Raw genomic sequence first — 24,924 nt, 5'->3', positions numbered from 1 at the left:
AGTGCATGTACTGGATGTATGTTTGCCTGTGAGTGGTACAATACTTGCCCAGTGCATGCAGGTTAAAAGCATGTGCTGGATATATGTTTGTGTATAAAAGATACAGTACAGGAAGGATACAGAGCTGTGCATGGCATGCATATTAAATGCATGTGCTGAATTTATGTGTGCCTGTGAATGGTACAGTACAGGAAGGATAAAGTGCTGGGCAGTGTGTGTATGTGGTACACATGCAGTGGGTGTATGGGTGCCTGTGAATGGTACAATGCCTGGCAGACTCTGGGTTCCATTTTGGGAGACCCAGTCTTTCAGGGTGAAACATGAGGAGGTAGAGGAATACCCCAAGCCTGATTTGTGTATTGCTACATTCCTATAAGCTGGGTGCGACACACACTGGAGAGAGTAGAGTAAACGCTTCCCCCATACACTTCAAAGGGTGCCGTTTGATTCAGTGTGAGGTCACAAGGAAGGGACCTGGGAACATCTCAAAAAGGCGATTGGGCTGAAAAGAGAATCATAAAGGGAAGGGTTGGGGCCGTGGTCTAACCTATAGATACACATATTACTATGGTTGACATCCAGGTGTGAACACTGGTCACTCCCATGGACTGTGATGTGGGGCTATCAGCCTTGGAGCCACTCATGCTGTAACAGACTCTTTTAAAGAGGACAGAGAAATGCGCACTTCACAAAAAGCGGACCACCAACATAAACATCGGAGACCCAGACTCTATATCACATTAGACTATCTGAAAGTGAATGATAAGAAGGGGAGTTTGATACCCCAAAAGTTTTTATCTGCCAAGCAGCCAGACAGGCTCTGTGCGGAGGGGAAGCTCTGCAAGACTTCTGCCTGTGACCACAACTAAAGGCTGAGATCTGCGTGTTTCCCTGGTGGGTGAGGGGACATCACATTGGGAATCCAAAACCACCTGCCTTGGAGCCTGGATCACAGTGACTCCCTGCTTGCTAAGGCCAGTGTGCCCTGTGAGGAAGAGGAGAGCATTGGAGAGAGTGAGGTCCAGTGAGGAGCTCTGTTGAGTGGACTCCCTTTGTGAGGAGACAGCTGCTACACCAATCAGGTCATTGCCCATATGCAGGATGAAGTTGGGGAACCTCCTATGCCAGAGGAGGGCCACTGAAATGAGGTGTGTGTATCCCCGAACTGATCTCGTAGAAGCCTGTGCATAGTGGAAACCAGTGACTGGTATACAAGGAGGGGCTGCTGGTAGACGATTGCCATGAGGTGTAGGCTGTAGCCCATGTGAGGTGGTGGGCCTTGACCCAGTATGCCAGGAGGGGCTGCTGCCAAGGTGCTGACCGGGCTGCAGCCCGTGTGCCATAAGTGACACTGTATGCTAGAGAGGGTCACCAGGGCCAGCAAGTCGTGTCATCTGGTCGCAGCCATCCCCAAAGGAGTGAAGCTGCTTTGGGAGCCTGCACACCAGCCTGGGATGAAGGAATCACAACAGGATCTTTGTACCACCACCCCTCCCAAACCCAATCGCGGTAGGAACCAGAGACGTATGCTGCGAAAAGGTGCTACGTAGAGCCTCCAGTCGCAGTTGAGGTGCAACCGTGTATGAGGACTCTGTGACTTCAGAGTGCAACTCGCTTGCGCAGCATGCAATGAAGTCACACGAACCAGTTGATGCTACAGGCCCATGGTAGAGTGCCCTGAGAAACTCCAGCCACTTTGATTCTGTGAGGTGTGGGTAAGACTGATTTCGGGCCATTCAGCCCAAGGAGAAATTGCTGCTAGTTAGCACTGTGGCGCTGGAACACTGCTAACTTTAAATAGGGTCATAGTCGACTCTTGAGATTTGTGCTTCTAGTGAGGCTTACTCTGTGTGTTTTCTGTAGTGAATGGGGAATACCCACTACTGCTAGAAGCGAGGAGGGAGTAGGACCCGGGAAGCTGCCTAATGAAACATTATAGCCCTTACCTCCTATAGATCGTGTGCTTTTTTGTGAAAGTCATATTTTTCCTTTGTGTTGTTAGTGGTAGAAATAAATTCCTCCTCTTTCTTCATAAAAGTGAGTATTTTGGTGAATAATGATGTTCGAGGCATATGAGCTGTAGATTTTACACTTTTGCATAGATCGCCATCTGGTGTTGGGCTTTGATGTTTGCATGTTGTTTTTGTCTTCGAAGAAGTGTTGTAGTCACGAGATTGGTGACTCCTCCTTCGGTCGACAGTGCGCATGGGATTCGGGTTCATCGTTAGATTGTTTTCTTCCGCCATTGGGTTCGGATGTGACTTGCTGCGCTCCCGGTCGGTGTCGTTCTCGAACCCTACTTTTGACGCGCAATCACAGCTAACTGACGGTATTGTCTCAATCGCGGTTCTTTCGACGCGCACCCTCAACGACATCTTTGAAAAATGTCAACACCTGCGAACTTCGACGCGGGCCGTTGGGCCTACCCGCGGCAGTAAAGACGTCGATGGAACGGACTACTTTTAAGAAATGTCCTCAGTGTGGTGCTAAATTCCCACACTCGGACCTCCATCCTGTTTGCAATCTGTGCCTCTCTCCAGAACATCGAAAGGACGACTGTGAGGCTTGTCTATCCTTCAGGTCTATGAAAACCATCCGGGATCGTCGAATTCGATGCCACAAGATGTCCCGAGGCACGGGTTCCATTCCGTACATCTTCCATACATGCTCCGATAGCCTTCCAGAACCAGAACAGGAAGAACAGGTCCCAGACTCCATTGTAGACGTCTCCGATGCTGAAGTTGACATCACCCCGGCTCAAAGGGACATAGATACTGAGACCCCCACCCTACCCAAGCCCATAACAAAGGCTCCGGTGACACCTTCGCGCTCAGGTCCACACCATACAAAAAGTCCGGCACCCTGCCTTTGTGCCTGCGCTGAAGGACAAACAAAAGCCTTCCGGCTCGAGCCAGCCACCCCGTCCCAAAAAACCATCTTCGGCACCGAAGCAGCCGGAAAAGCTTTCAGCACCGAAGCACCCGGAAAAGCTCTCGGCACCGAAGCTGCCTGAGAAGCTCTCGGCCTGAAGCACCCAGAGATGCTCTTGACACCGAAGCAGCCCGAGAAGGTCTCTGCGCCAAAGCAGCCGGATAAGACCTAGTCACCGAAGACCTTGGAGCTGAAAACATTAAAAGAGAAGCTTCCCATAACTAAGCCTCCTAAACAAACACCTCCGGAGCTGAAACAACCGGCATCGAAGGTCTCGGAGCCACGGAAACCAGTTTCCAAGGTGAAATTTTCCACACCAAAGAAAGCTGTCGATGCCGAAGAACTTTTTCTCCCTGATCCAAAGCAAACCACCATTTTAATCCATCCAAAGACTGGTCACATAGTTACCAAGCTACCTACAAAAAGGAAAACAGAACATTTACCACAGCCACCAGTTCCTCTAAAGAAGATACATAGTGCTACTAATACTTCACCACCACCTTCACCCCCTCCACCAATTAACCTTAATTTACTAATTTCTCCACCACATTCTCCACAACCAGAGGGTAGTGATGATGCACTTGGGGATGGTCAAGAGGATGAAGATATAGTACTATTAAACACTGACTATAGTACGGATCCTGATCGAAATAATGATCCAGACTTCTATCCCTCAAAACCATCTCCACCAGATGACAATGAAGGGTTTGCCCACCAAATTATAGGGTCGCAACATAGCATAAAGTCAAACTACACTCAGACACTGTAGAAGAAGACTTTCTTTTAGAAATATTTGACTAGCCACAAAAATCTACTCATGTCTTTCCAATGCTTAAAGGGCTTCTAAGACACGCCCCTGAGGTGTTCAAAGACCCAGTTAGCGCTAGGGTTCTGAACCCCAGATTAGATAAAAAAGAGCAAAATCTCAGGGGTCAGGTGACACACCACCTCCTGACAAAGAATCTAAATTATAGGACGCATCAGGCAAACGTATGGCGTCTCAAGCTGCAAACTCATGGAAGATAGCCAACACACAAGCCCTTCTGGCAAGGGATGACAGGGTTCACTATGATGAGCTAGAAACCCTCATTCAACATCTACCTCAACAATATAAGGACAAAGCCAATGACCTTATACAAGAAGGCAAACTAATCACCAATACATCCATAAAATGCATGCTCGACGCAGCAGACACCGCGTCCCGCGCAGTAAATACCAGTGTGTTGCTACGCAGACATGCCTGGCTCAGGGTATCTGGGTTTAAACAAGAGATACAAAATACCATTCTTAATCAACCTTTTGACCAGGAGCACCTCTTTGGCCCTGCAGTGGACACATCCTTAGAAAAGATTAAAAAAAGGTGACAGAGACTGCAAGTCTATGGGAGCTTTACAGTCACCTTCTAACAGAGGCTCCTTTCGGCGTTCCTTTTATAGAGCAGGCTCCAAAACACATACAACAGAACACCCTTCCTCATCCTACAAAAGTCCCAACCAGGGCTCCTTTTCCAGAGGATGCAATAGAGGAGGTTATAGGTGGAACAACAACAAGGGCAGAGGCAGGGGTAATAGCACCCGCAGCTCCCCTAATACAAAACAGTGACCCCCCCCCGAATAATCCCACTCCAGTCGGGGATGCCTCTCACAGTTCCTGCCTATCTGGAATTCCATCACAACAGACAAGTGGGTAAGACAAATTATCCAGTATGGTTATATCCTGGAACTCACTTCTACTCCTCCCCACATACCTCCCAAACAGCGTCCAATGTCATCAGAACATCTGACGCTTCTCAAACAAGAAGCACTATTACAAAAACATGCAATAGAACCAGTTCCCTTGCTTCATCAAGGAACAGGCGTCTATTCCCTTTATTTTCTAATTCCAAAAAAGGGCTGCTCTCTCAGGCCATTACTAGACCTCAGACCGCTCAACTTCTATATCCCATCAGACCACTTCCACATGGTCACTTTACAAGAAGGTCTTCCACTACTTCAGCAAGGCAACTTTTTCTCCACTCTAGATCTAAAGGATGCCTACTTCCCCATTCCTATTCATCTCGCTCACAGGAAATATCTCAGGTTTGTGGTAAATGGGCAACACTACCAGTTCAAAGTTCTACCATTTGGGATCACCACGGAACCCAGGGTTTTCATCAAGTGCTTCGCAGTCGTTGCAGCACATTTGAGAAGACAGCAAATTCATGTCTTCCCTTATTTGGAAGATTGGTTAATAAAAGCAAAATCCCACAACAGCTGTGTTTAACACACACTCAGTACAATACAACTGCTTCACAGTCTGGGTTTCACAGTAAATCTGGACAAATCCCATATCCAACCGTCCACAATAAAACAATATACCTTGCGATCTGGCTCCTGAAATCTTAGAGTTTAGCTACCTTAATCTCCCGCCAGACTGTATGAATATTATCAAAGAGGCTAGACGCCCAACAACCAGGCCCGGACTGGCTGTTGCGGGCACCGGGCAATCCCCCGTTGCGCCGCAAGGTTGGGGGCCGATTTTGGGCACTGGGGGCGGTTTTTGTTACAGGGCCGATTTTGAAGAATGTAGCAAAATCGGCCAAAAACCGACCCCGGCAAAGAGCTCGGTCGCACCCCCAGGGGGCCGGCCGAGCACTTTGCCAGGGCCGGTTTGGGTTCTCAGTCCGGCCCTGCCTACAACAAGGGCATGCTATGCGGCAAAATGAAAACAGTTTCATTTATTGCACGCACAACAACATCAACCCACTAGATGCTTCCATCCAGAACATCATCTGTTATCTCTTGCATCTGCAACAATGTAACCTAGCGTATACACCTATTTGGTTGCATTTAGCAGCCATAGCAGCCTACCTACAAAATAGACAACACTTGTTTAGAGTTCCTGCTATCAAAGCCTTTACGGAAGGACTTAAATAATAATTCCACCAAGAGCTCCACCCTCTCCAGTGTGGAACCTTAATATAGTCCTTACCAGACTAATGGGTCCTCCTTTTGAACCTCTCAACAAATGTGAACTACGATTTCTCACTTTGAAAGTAGCCTTTTTGGTTGCTATCACATCTCTCAGGAGAGATGTGAACTCCAGGCATTAACCATACAAGAACCATTTTTACAATTCCATTATAACAAAGTGGTTCTTAGAACCAATCCAACATTTTTACCCAATGTAGTATCTGCCTTCCATCTAAACCAGTCTGTTGAACTCCCAGTATTTTTTCCTCAACCAGTGGCAGAAAGAGCTCTACACACCTTAGATGTTAAAAGAGCAATACTCTACTACATTGAAAGAAACAAAATTCTTTAGGAAAACCAAACTTTTTGTGACTTTCTCCCCACCTCATAAAGGTAATCCTATATCCAGAACAGGAATTGCTAGGTAGATTGTAAAATGCATACAAATATGCTGCATCAAAGCCAAACGCTTGTTAACCATTCCCCCTAGAGCTCATTCTACACGCAAACTAAGGGCTTCTATGGCGTTCTTAGGAAACATTCCCCTAGATGACATATGCAAAGCAGCAACTTGGGCTACACCATATACCTTCACAAAACACTATTGTGTAGATGTGCAGATAAAACAACAAGCTTGTGTGGGCCAGGCTGTACTTAAAACACTATTTCAAACTACTGCAACAGATACAGGTAGCCACAGCTAAAGAGGTAACAGCTGTATAGTCTATGCAAAAGTGTACAATCTGCAGCTCATATGCCTCGAACAGAAAATGCTACTTACCAGCATGACTCTGTTCTTGGCATGTAGAGTGCAGAGTTGTACACGCCCACCCGCCTCCCCGGGTACCCTTATCTGTTCCAGTATTATCTTACTTAGATACATCACGCATGGACATCTTTATATTTCTCATTGCTCCATCTAACCCTAGTAGCAAAAACAATCTAACGGTGGAGCCGAAGCCCATGCACACTGTTGACCGAAGGAGGAGTCACCAATCTCGTGACTACAACACTTCTTTGAAGACAAAAATAACATGTAAACATCTGAGCCCAACACTAGATGGCGATCTATGCAAAAGTGTACAACCATGCAGCTCTACATGCCAAGAATAGATGTATACTGGTAAGTAGCATTTTCCTTATTGCTGCTGTTGCGCACGTTTTGAGTTGAGAGGCCAGATTCACGTGCATGTATCCACCTCCCCCTGAGGGAGAATTCGACTTCTCAACCATGCTACTACTGAGATGCAAATACAGAAGGGATTCTTGGGCCAGCTGCTCAGGACCCATAGTAGGTCTGGCACCAGGTCTAGCCCCATGTCTAGCCCCAGGATATCAGGAGTAAAAGGCCTTCAACCCCTACGGTTAGTCCCAGTAACAACTGCTTGCTGTGGCTCTCTGAAAGGGGTTCTGACATAAATTAAACAAATAAGCACTTATTGGCAACATATGAAACATCAGATGTTTAAAAACTAAACAATACATTTTTGAGTTTTTCTTGGGCGTTCTGGTAAAGAATGTTACTGACAACATTTATGATTCAGTGTTACAAGATCAAGTGCTAATCATGAGCCAGTCTTCATGTTAGGGAACAAATAAGTCCTTGTGCTCTGAAGACGAGTGCTGTCCTGCTCAATACATCGCTTTGTTTACCAGAGATCCTTCTGACTTCTAGGTGTTTGTTACTTGCATTTTAAATGCTGGTAGGCTCTGCATTTTGCGTCTTCCACGTTCTTTCGTACAAAAAAACATTCAGAGGGCTTCAGTTTTTCCTGCTATCGAACAACACAGTCACAGCAAAAGTAAATGTATTTAACGTGAGCTGTTAGGAAAATGCATTGTAGTGGCTGATGCGTTTTTATGATAATTTGTTCAAAGACCAAATCATTTAATAGGGTATGAGTCGTTTTGGAGCCTCCAGACATTCTTACCACATTAGATTATTCCCTAATTTCCACGGAGGAATACAGCGCAAATGAAGAAATTCCTGGTACTGGTGGTAAGGTGATCCTCTGTCAGAAAGCTTCTTTGGCCACTTTTTATTGCCTAGAACAAAACAGGTCTTGTGATGAACATATTTGTGACGTGCTTCCTGTGCTCTGATGTGATTGGTGGAGTAATGCTATTGAATAAGCCTCCCTTGGAGAGGGTGAATGACTTCACATACCTAGGATTTATTATCCAGGATAATATGAAGTGGGATAAGCATCTGGACATGGTCACATTAAAACATCGTCAGTTAGGGGGTACCATATTGTCTGAATTTAATGCATCCCTAACCAAGCCAGTAAGCCCTCCTTTGACTATTTACAATATGAAAGTCATTAGCGCAGTCCTATATGGGGCAGAACTTTGGGGCTTTAATAATCTGTCTAAATTGGCTGTAGCGGAGAATAGCTTCTTTCGAAAATTTGTGAATCTTCCGCAAAGCACACCGGTAAAGCCCATGCTCCATGATCTAGGAAGGAATGCACTCACGGATAGCGCTAGACTACGCCCCTTGATGTACTGGCGGAGAATCTGGACAACCCTGGAACTGGCTCACTATGCTAAGGGCTTTAAAGATCTGAAACGCTGTGACCGTTTTAAAAAGATCTCATGGTTACAGCAGGTTAGATCACTTATGCTAAACATTGGTTTGGTGGCCCTGTGGGAAAACCCTGAGAACGCCCGGTTCCCGTCCAGAAGACAAATGAAGGAAATATACAGGGGATGGGTGGATACCAATACATATAGGAACAGTGACCCCTTGACTCTGACGGGCCAATTCCTCATGGTTAAACCAGTCCAAAACTTAGAACCTTACTGGGATGCTATCACAAAGCAACAAGATAGAAAGCTCCTGTTTCAATTGAGAGTAGGTATGCTCCCAGTCAAATCGTTTACCGCAAGGTGGGAGGCCTCAACAGACACTCTTTGCCCTAGTTGCAAGGAAACGTCTGAGTCTTTGGCTCATTTGCTATTTGCATGTCTCGCCCAAGACGAATATGGCTGGCCCCTATTTGTCAAGTCTAATCAAATCAAGGAGAGATGACCCCACTTGTTCAAGGGAACAGGGTACAGTAGATACAAAAGCCTTGAAGAGATCCCTGGGGACAAGGAATTGCGATGAGGCGCTAAGATTGCTTCGCTCTGAAACATGGCTGCCACTTAATATCGCTGCAGCCAAATATTGTGCTTAGTGTATATGTCTTTAATTGTTATAGAGACTTGTATATATATATCAATTTATACATGTTCACGGCTCCCAAATTAGCAACATTGTACTGCTCCTTTTCTATTGTTACTATGAGCTGGGTTTCCACTTGTGTTTATTGCTCTAGTTGTACTGTTTTATAATTTTTTTATAGGTGTTTTTTAACTGAGAGATGCTACTCATTCTATCTGATTTTATCTGTTTTATTGGGACCTGATGTAATGGTTTATGCTTTTATGACTAATTGTCGAATAAAGCTTAATTTATTATGTGATTGGTAGGTTGAGTCCCCAGGCAGTGATGCTAGAACAATTTTCATCAATGTTACTTCACCAAACTCATAGGGATTGTGAAAAATCCAAGTGTCACTCAAATACCAGGTGTAGCAAACGAGCCACACCCATTTAGCAAAAGAGTGGCAAGGGTGAAGTATGTAGTTGGTGGTGTATTTTGCAACTCACTGTAAGAGTCATATTATTAAGCATGGTGTGGTAGCTCCCGGGCCTGACTGGCCATAGCAGGCATTGGGCGTTCCCCAGGAGGCTGGAAGGGTGGGGGCAGATTTTGCAGTGGTGGGGGCCGTTTTTGTTTTACTGGGGTCCGGTTTTCCAGAGGTGCTACTATATTGGCCCCCAGTAACAAAAGCAGCAGGGGGGCTGGTCCTTCAAAATTGCCAGGGCTGGTTTAGGTTCTCTTTCCGGCCCTGGGTAGCGCACTGTCCTTTATGGACAGCAGCTTTTCCCTTTTAATGGGCACTAACTTTCCACAGACATTCAATTTTACTGGTAAAGTTATATAGCCTATAAAATATAATGTGCTGAAATTTTGCTTCAGAGAATAATTGTCATTTTGTGCATCTCCAAGTAAAATGTCTTGGTTAGTTTTGATCCCATCACAAAAATGTGCTTTATTTGTGTTTATATTTTGAAAATTAGTACATTTCCTTTATAGATGTTTATTTTTTTGTATTTTGATTTTTTTTTTTTTATTGGCATCCTACCTTTCCTTTAACAGTAGCAAGATAGTCAAATAATTCAATTCATAAAGACATCCTCACTTTTCAGTCAGAGAAAGGAAAAGCACCAAAGTCCATGGTAAAAGAATAAGCAGAAATTTGTCAAAAGACAGCCTGACATTTGACCTCTGTCTTTGAATGCATCACAAATGTGACAAGATATAAACAAAATGTAAAGGTATTTTTGATTCTCATTCACCTTTTAAACACCAGCATGCTTATTTTGGCACCCCCTACTCCCATAACCTATGTCCCCATGCATGTCCACAGTTACTAGGGTGATTCTTCAGAACCTCATCTGGTCAGTGGGGCACCACACTCTACTGGCAAAAGGGATTTCAAACAAACACACTAGTGCCAACCAGGGGGTATGGCTCATTCACCCAAATATGATGCACAGTCTCCTTTTCTGGTATTAGACATTTGTTTTATCATGCCATTTTGTTCTACAATACTAAAACAATCCCATTGATCAGAGTGAATGCACCAAATTGAGTTATATTTAAGATAAGGCCGAAACCCCAAGAGATACTGTACAATTAGAACTTGGAACATCAGCAGCTGGAAAACTAGAGGGGTTTGTGGAGTTTGGTGGATGTGGGAATCTGGCAAAATGAATAAGTGCTGTTGACTATTTTTAGCTTACCTTTCGCAAAAAAAATAGCAGTGCTTCAACATTTCCTTTCTTACTATAGAATGAGATTCAGATGTAAGAAAATTGTTGACGAACAATGTTTTAATAAATCTTTAAAAAAAAATGTGGATGTTGAACTAATGGAACGACAACTGTGAATCATTATTCAAATTTAATAGAATGTCATAATAAATTGTGTACGAAAACAGCTGCATTGAGGATCAGACAACTGTATGGTTCAAAAAGCCTGTTGTTGCATTATTCTTTACACACTTGGGGCCAGATGTAGGTAAATTTTATTTTACCACCTCTTAAATACCGCATCATACCGACTCGGTATTTAAGAAGTGGTAAAATAAAAGTACCGAGATGTAGGTAAATGCAGATGTGCATTTACCGATTCGGAAACAATCGGTATTTACTGATGCGGTAAATACCGACCGGTAAATGCCCATGCATTCCTATGGGCTTTGAAGCCCATAGGAATGATTGGGCATTTACCGGTCGGTATTTACCGCATCGGTAAATACCGATTTACACAAGGGTGCAGGGGGTGTCACTTTGACACCCTCTAGCACCCCCAAAACGGGTTTGGGTGCCATGTGGCAGGCATACCTGCCCTAAGGACAGGTCTGCCTGTCATATGGCACAGGTGTGCATGCACACATGTGCATGCACACCAGAATCGGTATTTTACCATCAAATAGTATTTGATGGTAAAATACCGATTTTTTAATGCTTGTGGGACTCAGAAGAGTCCCACCTACATATCAATTGTCCCTATTCCTTAAAAATACCGACTCGGTATTTTACATAATCGGTAAATTTACCTATCGGTAAATTTACCGAGTCTGTAAAATACAGGGCCCTACATCTCAAATTGCATTTACCGGTCGGTAACGGCCGAATTCGGCCGTTACCGACCGGTAAATGCCTACCTACATCTGGCCCTTGATGAATAAGATACTTTGTCATTTTTGTAAGTCCTAGCCTCATCGAAAAAATGTATTAACGGTCGATTGTGTGTTGCAGGTCAGTAATCAATTAGGCTTGTTTTGAGTGTATATCCTACTTAGAACTAGGGGCCAGATGTAGGAGCCTAAATACCGGTCGGTAACGGCCGATTTCGGCCGTTACCGACCGGTATTTAAGAATTGGCATGTAGGGGGCCAATTTTACCGATTCGGTAAATTTACCGAATCGGTAAATTTACAGAATCCGTAAAATACCGAATCGGTATTTTTACCGATTCGGTAACTTGCAGATGTAGGTGGGACTCTTCAGAGTCCCAAACGCCTTACAGATTCGGTATTTTACCACCCAATCCAATTGGGTGGTAAAATACCGAATCCAGGTGTGCATGCACATGTGTGCATGCACACCTATGCCATGTGACAGACAGACATGCCCTTAGGGCATGTCTGTGTGCCACATGGCACACATGCCTGTATTCGGGGTGCTAGAGGGTGTCAAAGTGACACCCCCTGCACCCTTGCTGAAATCAGTATTTACCGAATCGGTAAATACCGATTCGGTATTGCCCATTGATTCCTATGGGCTTCAAGGCCCATAGGAATCAATGGGCAATACAGAATCGGTATCTACCGATTCGGTAAATACAGATTTTTACAGATTCGGTAATTCAATTACCGAATCTACCTAAATCTCCCTCCTTCATATTTACCGATTCATAAATACAGAATCGGTAAAATTCGGTATTTATGAAACGGTAAATACGATTTTCCTACATCTGGCCCTAGGTGAGAACATTTTATTTGCAGTATTTTATTAGAAATCTTATTTTCATTTTATGTGAACACTATGTAATATGTGCTCAATTTTTACTACATACTCTGAATATCCTGTAGGGCAAAAAATATGTGGAATGCGCCAAGAGATATTAGGTTTACAGAGACTGTAATACTGATGATTTGTCAGCACAGCTGATGTTATGAGATATCCCCCAAAAATATAGTGCATCCGTATGCAGCTTTCATGTCTGTTTTTTTCTTTCCAGGGGTTTGCCTCGAGGCGAGTTCCAGACAGACCCCGAAGCCCATGGTGGTGCTGCCGTTCATGAAGTATGGAGACCTACACAGCTTCCTGTTGTGCTCCAGGCTCCATACTGGTCCAGAGGTGACTGTCTTTGTGGTTTAATGATGTGTGAAGTACTTGAGGAATGGCCATGCTCTAGGAAGTGTGATTCTGTTTGACTTCACTGATTCATATTTTCTGTGCCTCTCGCTTTCCTTTCAGTATGTCCCTCTGCAGACCCTGTTGAAGTTTATGGTCGATATTGCTCTGGGAATGGATTACCTCAGCAGTAGAAACTTTCTGCACAGGGACCTGGCTGCACGGAACTGCATGTGAGTTTTATATTTGTCCCACATAAAGTTTGATCTCCAGCTTTCCTTTCTGCTGTGCTTAATTTGAGCCAGTGGTTTCTGGTGCTCAGCACCGGCCCTTAATCATTAACCCTGCCACTTTTTAGGAGCACCAATTAAGGACACATTGATTTATGGGGATTAAGTGATTTGCCCAGAATCACAGGATGTTGAGCCGACGCTGAGACTCAAACCTGGTTCTCCAGCTCTGAAGTCAGCAGCTTTGGCCATTATGCTGAATCCTCTCCCCACTGTCCTAGTTAGTAGTTGGCTCTGTTTTAGGCAGTGCAAGCAGGAGAAATGGGTTGGCGCAAGCTGCCTCCTGACGAGAGCCCGGGTACTAACTACCCCAGGACTCGAGTGCTTCATCTTCTGGGAAGTCAAATTCAATATTTAATTTCTACCATTTCCATGCAGTGGTGGACTCCACCCCCTTTCCTGCAATTTAGGGTTCCCCGCAGTACATTTTTTCCAGTTCCGGCAATGGCGGCTCCTATGAAGACAGGTAAGAATGGGCAGGGGCGCTCGTGTAATGTCCCAGTAACTCTCTTGATTTAGCAAAAGTCAGATTTGATTGATCCATAAGGCCTTGTTGTCCCCTGTTTTCTCTCTATGTAAATGGAACAGGCTGAGGTTGGGATTTCCCTATAGTTTGCAAACTGAAGGCAAAGGCCCCTCTAACATGTTTTATAATGTCTGCAATTGAACATCTCCTTACTGTTACATCTCGGTAGGGTAGATCGTTCGGCGTGGCAGCAGCGAAACTCTGGAATTCCCTTACAGCTGAACTTAGGCATGCCTCCGACCTTCCTTCATTTAGGAGGCACTTGAAAACATGGCTTTTTCCCAAACCCCTAGCTCTCTATTAGTTGGCCCCCTTTCGATATGAGCTTGTGAGCGCCAGGATGCCTTTTTTAGGTGATAGTGCGCTTTAGAAGTGAAGTAAATCAATCAATCAATCAATCAAGGACATTTGTAGAGCGCACTACTCACCCGGAGGGTCTCAAGGCGCTTGGGAGGGGGGGGTGCTGCTACTGCTCGAACAGCCAGGTCTTGAGCTTCTTTCTGAAGGAGAGGTGGTCTTGGGTCAGGCGCAGGTCGGTCGGGAGGGAGTTCCAGGTCTTGGCGGCCAGGTAGGAGAAGGACCTTCCTCCTGTTGTCGTTCTTCGGATGCAGGGGACGGCGGCGAGGGTAAAAAAATAAATAAAAAAAGATGTTGACCATTGGCCTTTTTGATTGACCTCTCTGTGACCCTCTCCCATCCTATCTTGACCCACGTCAAGATTGCACTGTACTTTTGATATAACTTTGGTACTGGCAGATCCAGTGTATCATTCCCTGACGTCCCCTGTTTTTTTTTTTAAGTCAAATCGTAATCCGACCAATCTTCATGCTATTTTGGAAAATACTGTCAATACCTTTGAATAAAAAATAAACAGCAAATAACAGATAAGCCGAAAGCAGGCACTGTAGAAGACAGGAACTGAGCGCTGAGCATGGAACAGAAGTTAGAAGCTTTCAGAGTTTCTATTGCTTTGAAGTCAAATGATGTTTCACTGAAAAGTGAAGTGTATTTTTTGGGGGTTGGAGGGGCGTGGGGTGGCAGGGGATTTTGACAACTTGGAGTGCCGCTCTGCTGGCACTTTCGTTTTGACATCGCCCCGGTTCCCATTGTGTTTGAATCGGACGTTTATTGTTTTCTTGTAAAACATGCTTTGGTTTTTAACATAAAGGTTGCTGCATATCTGTAATCGGTTCTTGTAATCGGTGTAGACAAAGGCCACAGATTTCCTGTATTTATTTTGATTCAAGACTTGCTGAAAATATAGATCTTAATTTTCTGCATCCAGTTTTTATTAATTCTATGAAGGAAGGATATTTGAACAAGAGATTAAAATTGACATTTGATCGTTGTTCGCTACTTCAACTCTGATTTCTTACTTGTACACTGCAAAGGAGAAGGAACAGAACGCTGCCTTTTCAAAAAGGAATGCGTAAGCTTCCATGCTAATAAATCTCAATTTTATAAATAGTATTTTTAAATAAAAAGAGAGCACGCTGTTTTACAGAGTTCCAAACGGTTTTGTTCACTGGAATGTTTCAGAAGCACCATTTTATTTGGTCCAGGCAGGCAGTATTGTATTTGGGATTTGTTGATTTGTAGAGCGTGGCAGCTAGACCATGGGCTTCCATGCATTAGGTGCAATATATTGAACACTTAAAAAGGCAACATTTATACAAAGATTATTGCACAGTCATTTAAGGTAGGCGCTATGGGCCCTAAGTCATTCATGAAAAATGGGTCCCTGTGCCTCTAGTTAGGCCGTTAGGTAGTGAAAGGAATAATTGTGGTGCAATACCCCTCGCCCTGGGGTCAAGGCACTATTGATAGCTAGGTCCCTGATCAAAGGGATTACAAAATGAAGATGGTAAATGGACGAGAAAGGTGTGCCATGATAGCTGTGAAAAAGGTTACTCAATTGAGGGATTTCTTTTTTATTTACGTACATCCTGCATTTTAGTTTATATTTCAAGCAGAAAGATGACAGTCAAAGTCCAGTTATGAACTGGGGTGAAAAGTTATTACTTAGGTAATATTTGGGTTAATTCGAGGTTAATTAAGTTCTTTGAGTTGGCACCGTTTTCCTTTTATGCAAAATGCAACCTGTGTGTGTTTATAGCAAATTTAGGATTTAGTAAGAGTGGCTTCGCTGTTTAATTTACTTCTGTGTACTAGAATTGCAGATCCGAAAGACCATTTTGTTTTGTTTTCTGAGCATCATTTTATTTTGCTTGTGCAGATGAATGAATGCATGTGAGTGAGAGGCATACTAGTCAAAACAATGGATATTACATTCCTCTCTGTCACAACATAGCAGTCAAAGCTTGTCGGACCAGGCTCTTTGTTCTGCCACTCTGGCATTTCCCCTGTTGTCTGACTGCTGTCAGAGCTGGATGGACTGCCATTACAGTCATGAAGCCCTCGTGGCCACTTGGACATCAACATACTTAATCACTGCTCTAGTGGCCCAACACTGCCTGGGGCGGGAGTAATGGTTGGAAGAAACCAAACAAATACAGTTCTGTATGTGGAAACCGGAAGCAATAGAACGTACTTGTTTAACATATCCACCATGTAGGGAGCTTTCTTCATCACCACATGGTCTAAGCTCGAACCAATGATGTCAGTACAACTGCTTAACTTAGAGTCATCCCAAAAGTCCCGGTCACCGATCCAGAAAACGTTGACACCGAAGAAGCGGAAGACGCTGAAGGATAAGAGGAGGACATCCTCGAATCCCCTCCAAACCTCGAACCTCATGGAAAAGATGCCAAGGACTACGGAGACGCTCCAGAAGAGGTGGAAGGCTCCGAAAAGTTTGAGGACAAATGGAATGACCTCAACACCGAAAGTCCTGAAGAGGAGATATGCTGCTATCCATCGAAGGCATCACCACCAGATGATATAGCCTTCTACAACCAGCTGGTGAAAAGGCCAGTGGACACATTCGGGGCACCCATTGAAGAGGAAAAAGGAGACATTTACTTCCTGCTGGAAACACTTGCCCCTGCCAACAAGGGAACACAGTACTTACCAATGCTACCAAGCATTCTAGACCAGGACAAGAAAGCCTTTAAGAAACCAGCCTCAAGCAAGGGGGTGACACTAAGGGTCGAGAAAAAATACAAGGCCTCCTCCAAGGACCCTAAATATATTCAGGGCAACACTGTGCCTGACTTAATCTTCGTCACTCTCTAACACTGGACCCCCACCAGAAAAGGAGAGCAAGAGAATGGATATGGGGTGAAGAAAGATGGAGAAACACAGTGGCACATTGCTAACTCCAACGCCCTCTTGAACAGATACGGGCACCAGCAGTGGGACGACATAGGGGAGCTCATCAACAAGTTCCCTGACGAGGACAAAAAGAGGGAAACATCTATTGTCCAAGAAGGCAGAAACATCACAACAACACATGCCTTAAATCTGTACTAGATGCAGCAGACACTGCCAGCAGGCAAATATGCACAGGCACCACCCTGAGAAGACATGCTTGGTTTAGGATCTCAGGGTTTAAACGTGAGGTACAAACCTCCATCATCAAAAGGCCTTTCACAGGGGACGCACTATTTGGGAAGGAGGTAGACGAATCCCTCCAACAAATCAAGAAGGACAATGAAACAGCCAGAGCTATGGGAGCCCTGCAGCAAAGAGGTACCTTCAAAAGAGGTGGGCTCAACAACAGAAAGCACACAGGAAGAGGTGCATTTGGCCTAGGACAGCAAATGTCGCAACAGCAACAAGGCCAAGGGAATAGACAGCAAATAGACTAACAATCAGGATACCAGGGTTGGTAACAACAAACCTAGCAGCCCTTTCGAGGAAGAGGCAGGGGCGGTGGCCTGGGGAAATGGGCCCCCGTCGTCGTCCTCCCGTCCCCTGCATACAATATAAAAAATCTTGGTGTGAAGTGGCAGTCTGATCTATCATTATCGGCTCAGATACGGCAGGTGACTGCCACCTGCTTCAGCAAACTCAGAAATCTGGGTAAATTTCTGCATCTACTATCAGAAGCGTGCCGGAAAATCACAGTCCACGTCATGGTGACATCCAGGCTGGACTATGCCAACAGCCTATATTTAGGCCTTCCAAAGCACTTAATTAGACGCCTTCAGATGGTCCAAAATGCGGCTGCGAGACTGATTAGGCAGGTCCCTTTCCGACATCATGTCTCTCCACATTTAAAAGAACTCCACTGGTTACCCGTAGCTAAAAGGATCGAGGTTAAGGCACTGATGCTGGCATTCCGAGCCACCCATGGCAAATGCCCCAGCTATTTGAAACGAAGATTATGTAGCTATAAGCAGACGAGATCCTTAAGGTCGAACTCACAAAAAGGCTGCTCTGCACACGCCGCTTCAGCAAGGCCCACCTAGGAGGTAGATCCTTCACGGTTGGGGCAGCTAATCTTAACACAACACTTCAAAATGACTATGCTACATGAAATAATTCCCCAAATCCAAAGAGGATATTACATGGCAACAATAGTCCTCAAGGAACAATGAACTATGAACAAAAAACACAGAAAATACCTACGGTTCCTACACAAAGGAACACACTATCAATTCAAAGTGCTCCCTTTCGGAATCAAGTCAGCTCCAAGGGTTTTCACCAAGTGCCTAGCTGCAGTAGCGGCACACCTAAGAAGAAAAGGGATACACGTTTACCCTTACCTGGATGACTGGCTCATAAGGGCAAACACAAGACAGAGATATCTCAAACATATTCAAACAGCTATTCACACGCTGCAAAATGTAGGGTTCTTTATAAACCTCAAGAAGTCATCCACGAAGCCAGAAAGAGTAAAGACTTTCCTAGGTGCAAGACTAAACTCAAGAAACCCGATGCAGAAGAGAATACAGGTAGTAAAGCAAGAAACATCATTCTACTACAAGGTTCAGTCTCTGACAGTGAGGAAAGTCATGAAACTTATGGGAATGATGCCATCATGCATACCACTCATTCCTCACGCCCGCCTACACATGCACCCTTTTCAAGAACGGCTGACCAACAACTGGTCCCAAGCCACAGGATGTTGAGAGGATCTAGTGGTTGTTACGCACAGCCTGCAAGCAGAAATACAATGGTGGGCATCTAACAACATAACACCAGGCAGACATTTCAGGACCCCAACTCCTACTGTGGCAATCACTACAGACGCATCCCTCAGCGGATGGGGAGCGCACCTCAAACAGCTGAAAGTACGTGGTCAATGGAACGAACAGGATTCCATAAAACACATCAACTACTTAGAAATGAAAACGGTGTTCCTAGCACTGAAAGCATTCCAGAAACACATTCAAGGGAAAACTGTGTTGATCCAAGCAGACAACACCACAATGTTCTACCTCAACAAGCAAGCTAGCACTGGAAATCTGGCAATGGGCAGTATCCCAAGTGATCAGTTTGCAAACAGTACATCTTCCAGGAGTGGACAACACAACAGCAGATCAACTGAGCAGACAGAACAACTGTTCCCACAAATGGGAGCTGAACCATAAAACAGCACAATACACCTTCAATCTCTGGGAAATGCTAGTGATAGATCTGTTTGCAACAATACAGAACAAGAAATGCCAGTTCCTTGCCTCGAGGTTTCCACACCACCTGTCAAGAGGGAATGCCCTGTCACTAAACTGGTCAGGGACATTTGCATAAGCCTTTCCTACAATACCCCTAATCCAGAAAGTGCTAGAAAGGGCAAGATAACCGAGAACAAACCTAATTCTCATTGCCCCACAACGATTAAGACAGACATGGTACTCAAGCCTGTTAGAGCTGTCCAGGGGAAGAATGATCAAGATCAAAACAAACAAGGACCTACTGACAATGCAACAGGGCCAGATCTTCCATCCGGAGCCAAAGACGCTGCAACTAGTGGCCTGGCACCTGAATATGTAGAGTTTGGCCACCTCAATGAACATTTGAAACCCCAAAGGAAGCTAGAAAGGAAACTACAAGGAAATGGTATGCCGCAATATGGAAGCAAAACACCACCTGGTGCACAGCTAATAACCACATAAATTCAATTACCACACATGAAAAAGTGATCATTTGTCTAACTCGGCTCTTATACAGCCACATCAACTACTCGAACATAAAGGTGCACCTCGCTGCTTTTGTAGCATACACCAGGGGAAAAGCATGTAAAAGCTTCTCCCTCAGACCCATCATAAAACGATTCATAGAAGGATCAAAAAGAAATGCCCCTCCAGAACAGCACTAGTGCCCATGTGGAGTCTAAATACAGTGCTCAAGCAACTAATGACAAAACCATTTGAGCCCATGCATAATGCAGAACTCAAGCACATCACCTTAAAGACCGCCTTTCTCATTGCTAAAACATCCTTACAGAGAGTAAGCGAGTTACAAGCATTAACCATACAGGAACCATACATGCAAATACACAAGGACAAGGTAATTCTAAAAACAAACCCACAGTTCCTATCAAAGGTGGTATCCAAATACCACTTAGATTAAAATATCCTCCTCCCGGTCTTCTTCAAAAACCCAAAGACTAAGGTAGAAAGAAGCCTCCGTACCCTGGATGTAAGGAGGGCACTACTTTACTACTTACAAAAAACAGAACAGACGCGAAATTCCTAACAGTTGTTTGTGGCTTACGCACACACCAACACCGGATCTCCTGTCAGAAAGGCAACAATCTCAAGATGGATAGTCCAAGCTATCCAAATATGCTATGCCACTGCTAATAAGGAATGAACAACACAGCCAACAGCTTACTTCACAAGAAAGAAGGGAGCAACCCTGTCATTTATGGCCAATTTGCCCATAGACACTATGGGGATCATTAGGATGGCGGGCGGACTTTGTCTGCCCGCCATCCTTCCGGGGATTGGGACCACCCGCCATTGGTGCGGGGGTCCCGTTGCAGACATCAGGATGCGCCGGCCACACTGGCGGTCGCATCCTGCATTCCTGACATTGCGGTGGGCGGTGCTCGCAGCACCGCCCGCCGCAATGCCAAGAAGGAATGTCGTGCACTTCCATGCACAACATGGCAGGCACCGCGCGGTGCCTGTCATGTTGTGCATGGAACTGCAGGGGGATACCAAAGGTACCCCCCATGTGCACCCTCCAGAGTCCCTGGGGGCCTGCAACGGGCCCCCGCATGCACACACCACATGCCTTTCCGTGGTGGCAATGCCGCCATGGAAAGGCATGTTACCGCCCACATAGTAATATGGCTGTCGGTGTCTAACAGACACCGCCACCGTATTGAGCCCTTTTCTGACTTGTCGACTGGGCGGAGAAGTGGTGGACGATCTTTCCGTCCGCCGCGGACCCCCCAGCCATAGTAATATGACGGGTGGGTCTTTGCTGCACGGATGGCGGGCGGATCGCCCCCGCCGCCGCCGGCCTGGCAGGGGCGATCCGCCCGCCATCCTAATGGGGCCCTATATGTGCAGCAGCTACATGGGCATCACCACACACGTTCACAAAACATTACTGTGTGGACATACAAAGGACTAAGGAAGCACAAATAGGACAGAAAGTACTCCAACACCTGTTTGCCAGGTCTTTCTCTTACCACAGCATCCCCAAAAAGGGAAAACTGCTATGTAATCTGATGCACAGCACATAAATCCAGAAAAGGATTCACGCTGCAAAGCGAAATGATTAGTTACAAGTAGGAGTAGTTTTGCAGCTTGAAGAATTCCCTGTATTCACATGCGACCCACCCGGCCTCCCCTGCGAGGGAAACAGACAGGTGGGGAAGAGATTTGCAGTAATTATCTAGATAACCATCGACAGGATTTCGAACTAAGAAAACACACAGAAAAAAGAATCCGAAGATGGCTACTACGCACAACGACCTCCAGGGCACCGTCTGACAACACACAGGGGACGTACCTGGCACTAAATGGTGGTCGACAGCGCCTGAAAACAAGGGAAAAAAACAACAAAGTCAAACAAGGACTATTCCGTACCCAACCACTAGATGGTGGAATAATGCATAGCATGTGAATCCAGAAAATTCTTTAAGCAGCAAAACTACTCCTACTGGTAAGTAACCATTTCGTTTCTGGGCTTAGGGTCAAAGGCTCCCACCCCAAGGGTCCAGAAACATGTCTCGTAGTGGCAGGCTTGTGTGTACCAGTCAGGGAACCCACAAGAGGATGGTCGTTTTTAGGGGGCATCTCTAAGATGCCCTCTGAATGCATTTTTCATTAAATCCTACACTGGCATCAGTGTGGGGTTTATGTGCTGAGAAGTTGATATCAAACTTCCCAGTTTTCAGTTAGCCATTATGGTGCTGTGGAGTTTTTAATGACAGCCTCCCAGCACCATATACTCTTAATGGCGTTACTGCACTTACAATGTCTATGAATTGGTCTAGACACTGTAGTGGTACAGGGCTCATGCACATGTACCCTCACCTTTGGTATAGTGCACCCAGCTAGAGGGGTGGCTAAACTATGCCAGGGCAGTAGGTTGTTCTACGCCAAAACACGCAGCCTGCACTGGCAGTGCATGTGTGTAAAGGTACAGGGTCTAAAACGGTGGCACAATAAGTGCTACAGCCCTTAAAGGCCTTCTCTGGCCACAGTGCCCTTTGTACCCATGGTACTTTTTGCAAGGGACTGACATGTGGCCAGAGTGGTGCCAATTGGGGTACAAGGTACAGTTTTGGGAAAGAACACATGCCCTGGGAACCTGATTGGCAGGGACCCAGGGCACATCAAATCAAAGTGCATCAGTAGTATAGCAAAAAATGGGGGGGCTACTGCAAATGAAACCCAGCTTCGTACACAGGTGCTACCAACCTAAGAGTGGACACTCCAGTCACATAGGCGTGGGCTGACCACTTCTCTGTAGATTTCTACTGGGACATTCAGGAACCTAAGGAAACCCTCTATCAGACCATGAAACTCACGAGAACCTGGAGGAAGGTAGTCCCCCCCCCCCCCACCTTTCTCCTTGCCTTTACTCCTCCAACCATATCGGACTACGAAGACACCAATCTTGCACTCAAAGTCTATGAAGACTCTCTTATAAAGTCTTTAGACACCATTGCCCCGCTAAAAAGATCAAAAATGAAAAGGGAAAACCCTCCCGTCCCTGGTGCTCCGAATCTCTAAAAAAGGAGAAGTCCACAGTTAGGAAATTAGAAGGTAAATGGAGGAAATCCAAATCAGAGGAGGGCAGACTTGCCTACAAAATAGCTCTAAAGAAATATCTAAAATATTGTAACATTAATATTATTATTACTATTTGTTAGGCGCAAACAAATCATCCCCTCGGGGATCTCTCAGCGCCACAATATCGGAAAGATGAAGAAGTAGGCTGCTGCTTAATGATTAAACATCCAGGTTTTGAGGCGCCTCTTGAACATCCCCAAGTTGGGACTATCCCAGATGTCGTCAGAGAGCTTATTCCAGTGCAGTGGCGCAAGATAAGAAAAAGAGCAACCTCCCATTCTGATCTTGTTAATCCTCATTGGTCGCAACAGCCGACGATTACACAACCATAATGGAGTATAGGGAATTTGCGTTTTCTTCAGGCGAGCCGGGCCATGCCCCTGTAGAGTTTTAAATACTAGGCATAAAAGTTTGAATACTGTTCGCTTTCTAATTGGCAGACAATGAAGTTGGTGCAAAAGAGGTTCCGAGGGCGAGTGAAATACACGATGGAGGGCAAGCCGGTGAGCCGTATTCTGCTCGACCTGGAGTCTGGAAAGAAGATCCTCCCTAATCCCTAGCAATAGGGAGTTGCCATAGTCCAGCCTTCTAACAAGTAGTGCCTGAATTAGTAACTTTCTTGCAGAGAGGGGCAACCAGGGAAAGCCTTTCTGTGCATGCGCATCATGCCGAAGCAAGCGCCAGAGATGTTCTTTACATGTTGCCAAGAACCAAAAAATTTGAGAAGGGTCAAAGGAGATATATTTAAAGACCTATCATCCCATCTCCAACATCAATCACTTATATACCAAGGAGGATGAGAGGTCTAGAATGTGTGGTAACACAAGGCAACTACAAAAGGAGTGGATAGTAGAGTGGCAGTTGGCCGAGATATTCCCATCAAACCACCCTAACTTGGCGGAGTTTCATCATATGGGATATTTGTAGAAGCACCCGACTCTACCGCCCAAGCCATCAGCTGATGGTGCGGGAGTGGATGAAGATGTTACACTTGTGCCAAACTTACACTCTTAGAGTGGTAATGAAAGTGTACGTGCAGTGCTGTGGTGAGAAATTTTTAAAATTAGCGACTCAGACAGGAACACATTTAATAAAGAGAGTCTGAGTGTTAAAGTTAAAAACACGCCAGGTAGTTGGAACTAATGACTACACTATGGCGCTATGCAGGTGGTCAACATGTTTCAGCCCAGCGGACGTGTCGTCAGGCTTTCGTCAGGACCAAGAGATAGAGCTACTGCCACTAAAAGTGATTTACAACAAGGTGAAGTGAAAACATAAATAGAATGCAATTTAGCTACCATGAACTTGGAGCCCCAATGTCCATATGTAGAAAGTATTTTCCTTTCACAATCCAAGCTTTGCAAGGAAGTGGACCTCACCTCACCCGGCAACCGCTCGGGAATATGAGGCCCCGCTCTGTCCGTCGGTACCTCTCTCAGGCGTCCGAGAGGAAGTGGAAAGTTTGTCATCCACCATAATGCCTAGGTTTTTCACGCACTTTTTTGGAGTCGGAAGGTCGCCTAGCTCCAGAGGCCACCAGTCAGCAGACCAAATCTCCTCTGCTTTCCCTAATAACTGAATCTCTGTTTTAGCTGTGTTCAATTGTAGGAAATTAGCCGTCATCCAGGTCGCCGTCATTCGCATACACTTTTAGAATCTTTCTCTGGTCGATGGGGGATCTGAATTGATGGTAATGATAAGCTGGGTATCATCTGCATATGAAACGGTATCAAACCCACAAGATCTATTAATGGGCGCCAGAGAAGATACATAAATGTTGAATAATGTGGGGCTTAAAATGGAGTTCTGTGGTACCCGTTTGTCCACAGCCACAGTCTGAGAAGAGAACGACTCAAGCTGGACTTGTTGAGGTCTATCGGCAAGGAAACTTTCAAACCATCTAAGTGCCATTCCTCTGACACCAATCTCTCGTAATCTATCCACCAGAATTCGATGAGAGATGGTATCAAAAGCAGCCGACAGATCCAAAAGGATCAGCATGGTCGAAGTACCCTTTTGCAAGGGCAGCTTGATCGTGTCCGTGACTTCTGTCAGTACAGACTCCTCACTATGCAAAGCCCGAAAGC

At 45.3% G+C, this 24,924-nt stretch overlaps 1 protein-coding gene across 2 annotated transcripts in view; it reads left to right on the top strand.

Moving 5' to 3' along the window:
- The window catches only part of MERTK (MER proto-oncogene, tyrosine kinase), a 570,203-nt gene that overhangs the window by 503,791 nt on the left and 41,488 nt on the right, over positions 1 to 24,924 (top strand). For both annotated transcript variants that reach the window (XM_078649038.1, XM_078649039.1), the window contains exons 15-16: positions 12,745 to 12,863; positions 12,984 to 13,093. In XM_078649038.1, coding sequence (XP_078505164.1) covers positions 12,745 to 12,863; positions 12,984 to 13,093 — 229 coding nt within the window. The remainder of the gene's footprint in view (positions 1 to 12,744; positions 12,864 to 12,983; positions 13,094 to 24,924) is intronic.

This window comes from Lissotriton helveticus, chromosome 6 (assembly GCF_964261635.1).
Source record: "Lissotriton helveticus chromosome 6, aLisHel1.1, whole genome shotgun sequence".
Taxonomy (NCBI): Eukaryota; Metazoa; Chordata; class Amphibia; order Caudata; family Salamandridae; genus Lissotriton; species Lissotriton helveticus.
Note: the sequence above shows the minus strand (reverse complement) of the source record. Positions and strands in the feature narration are given on the sequence as shown.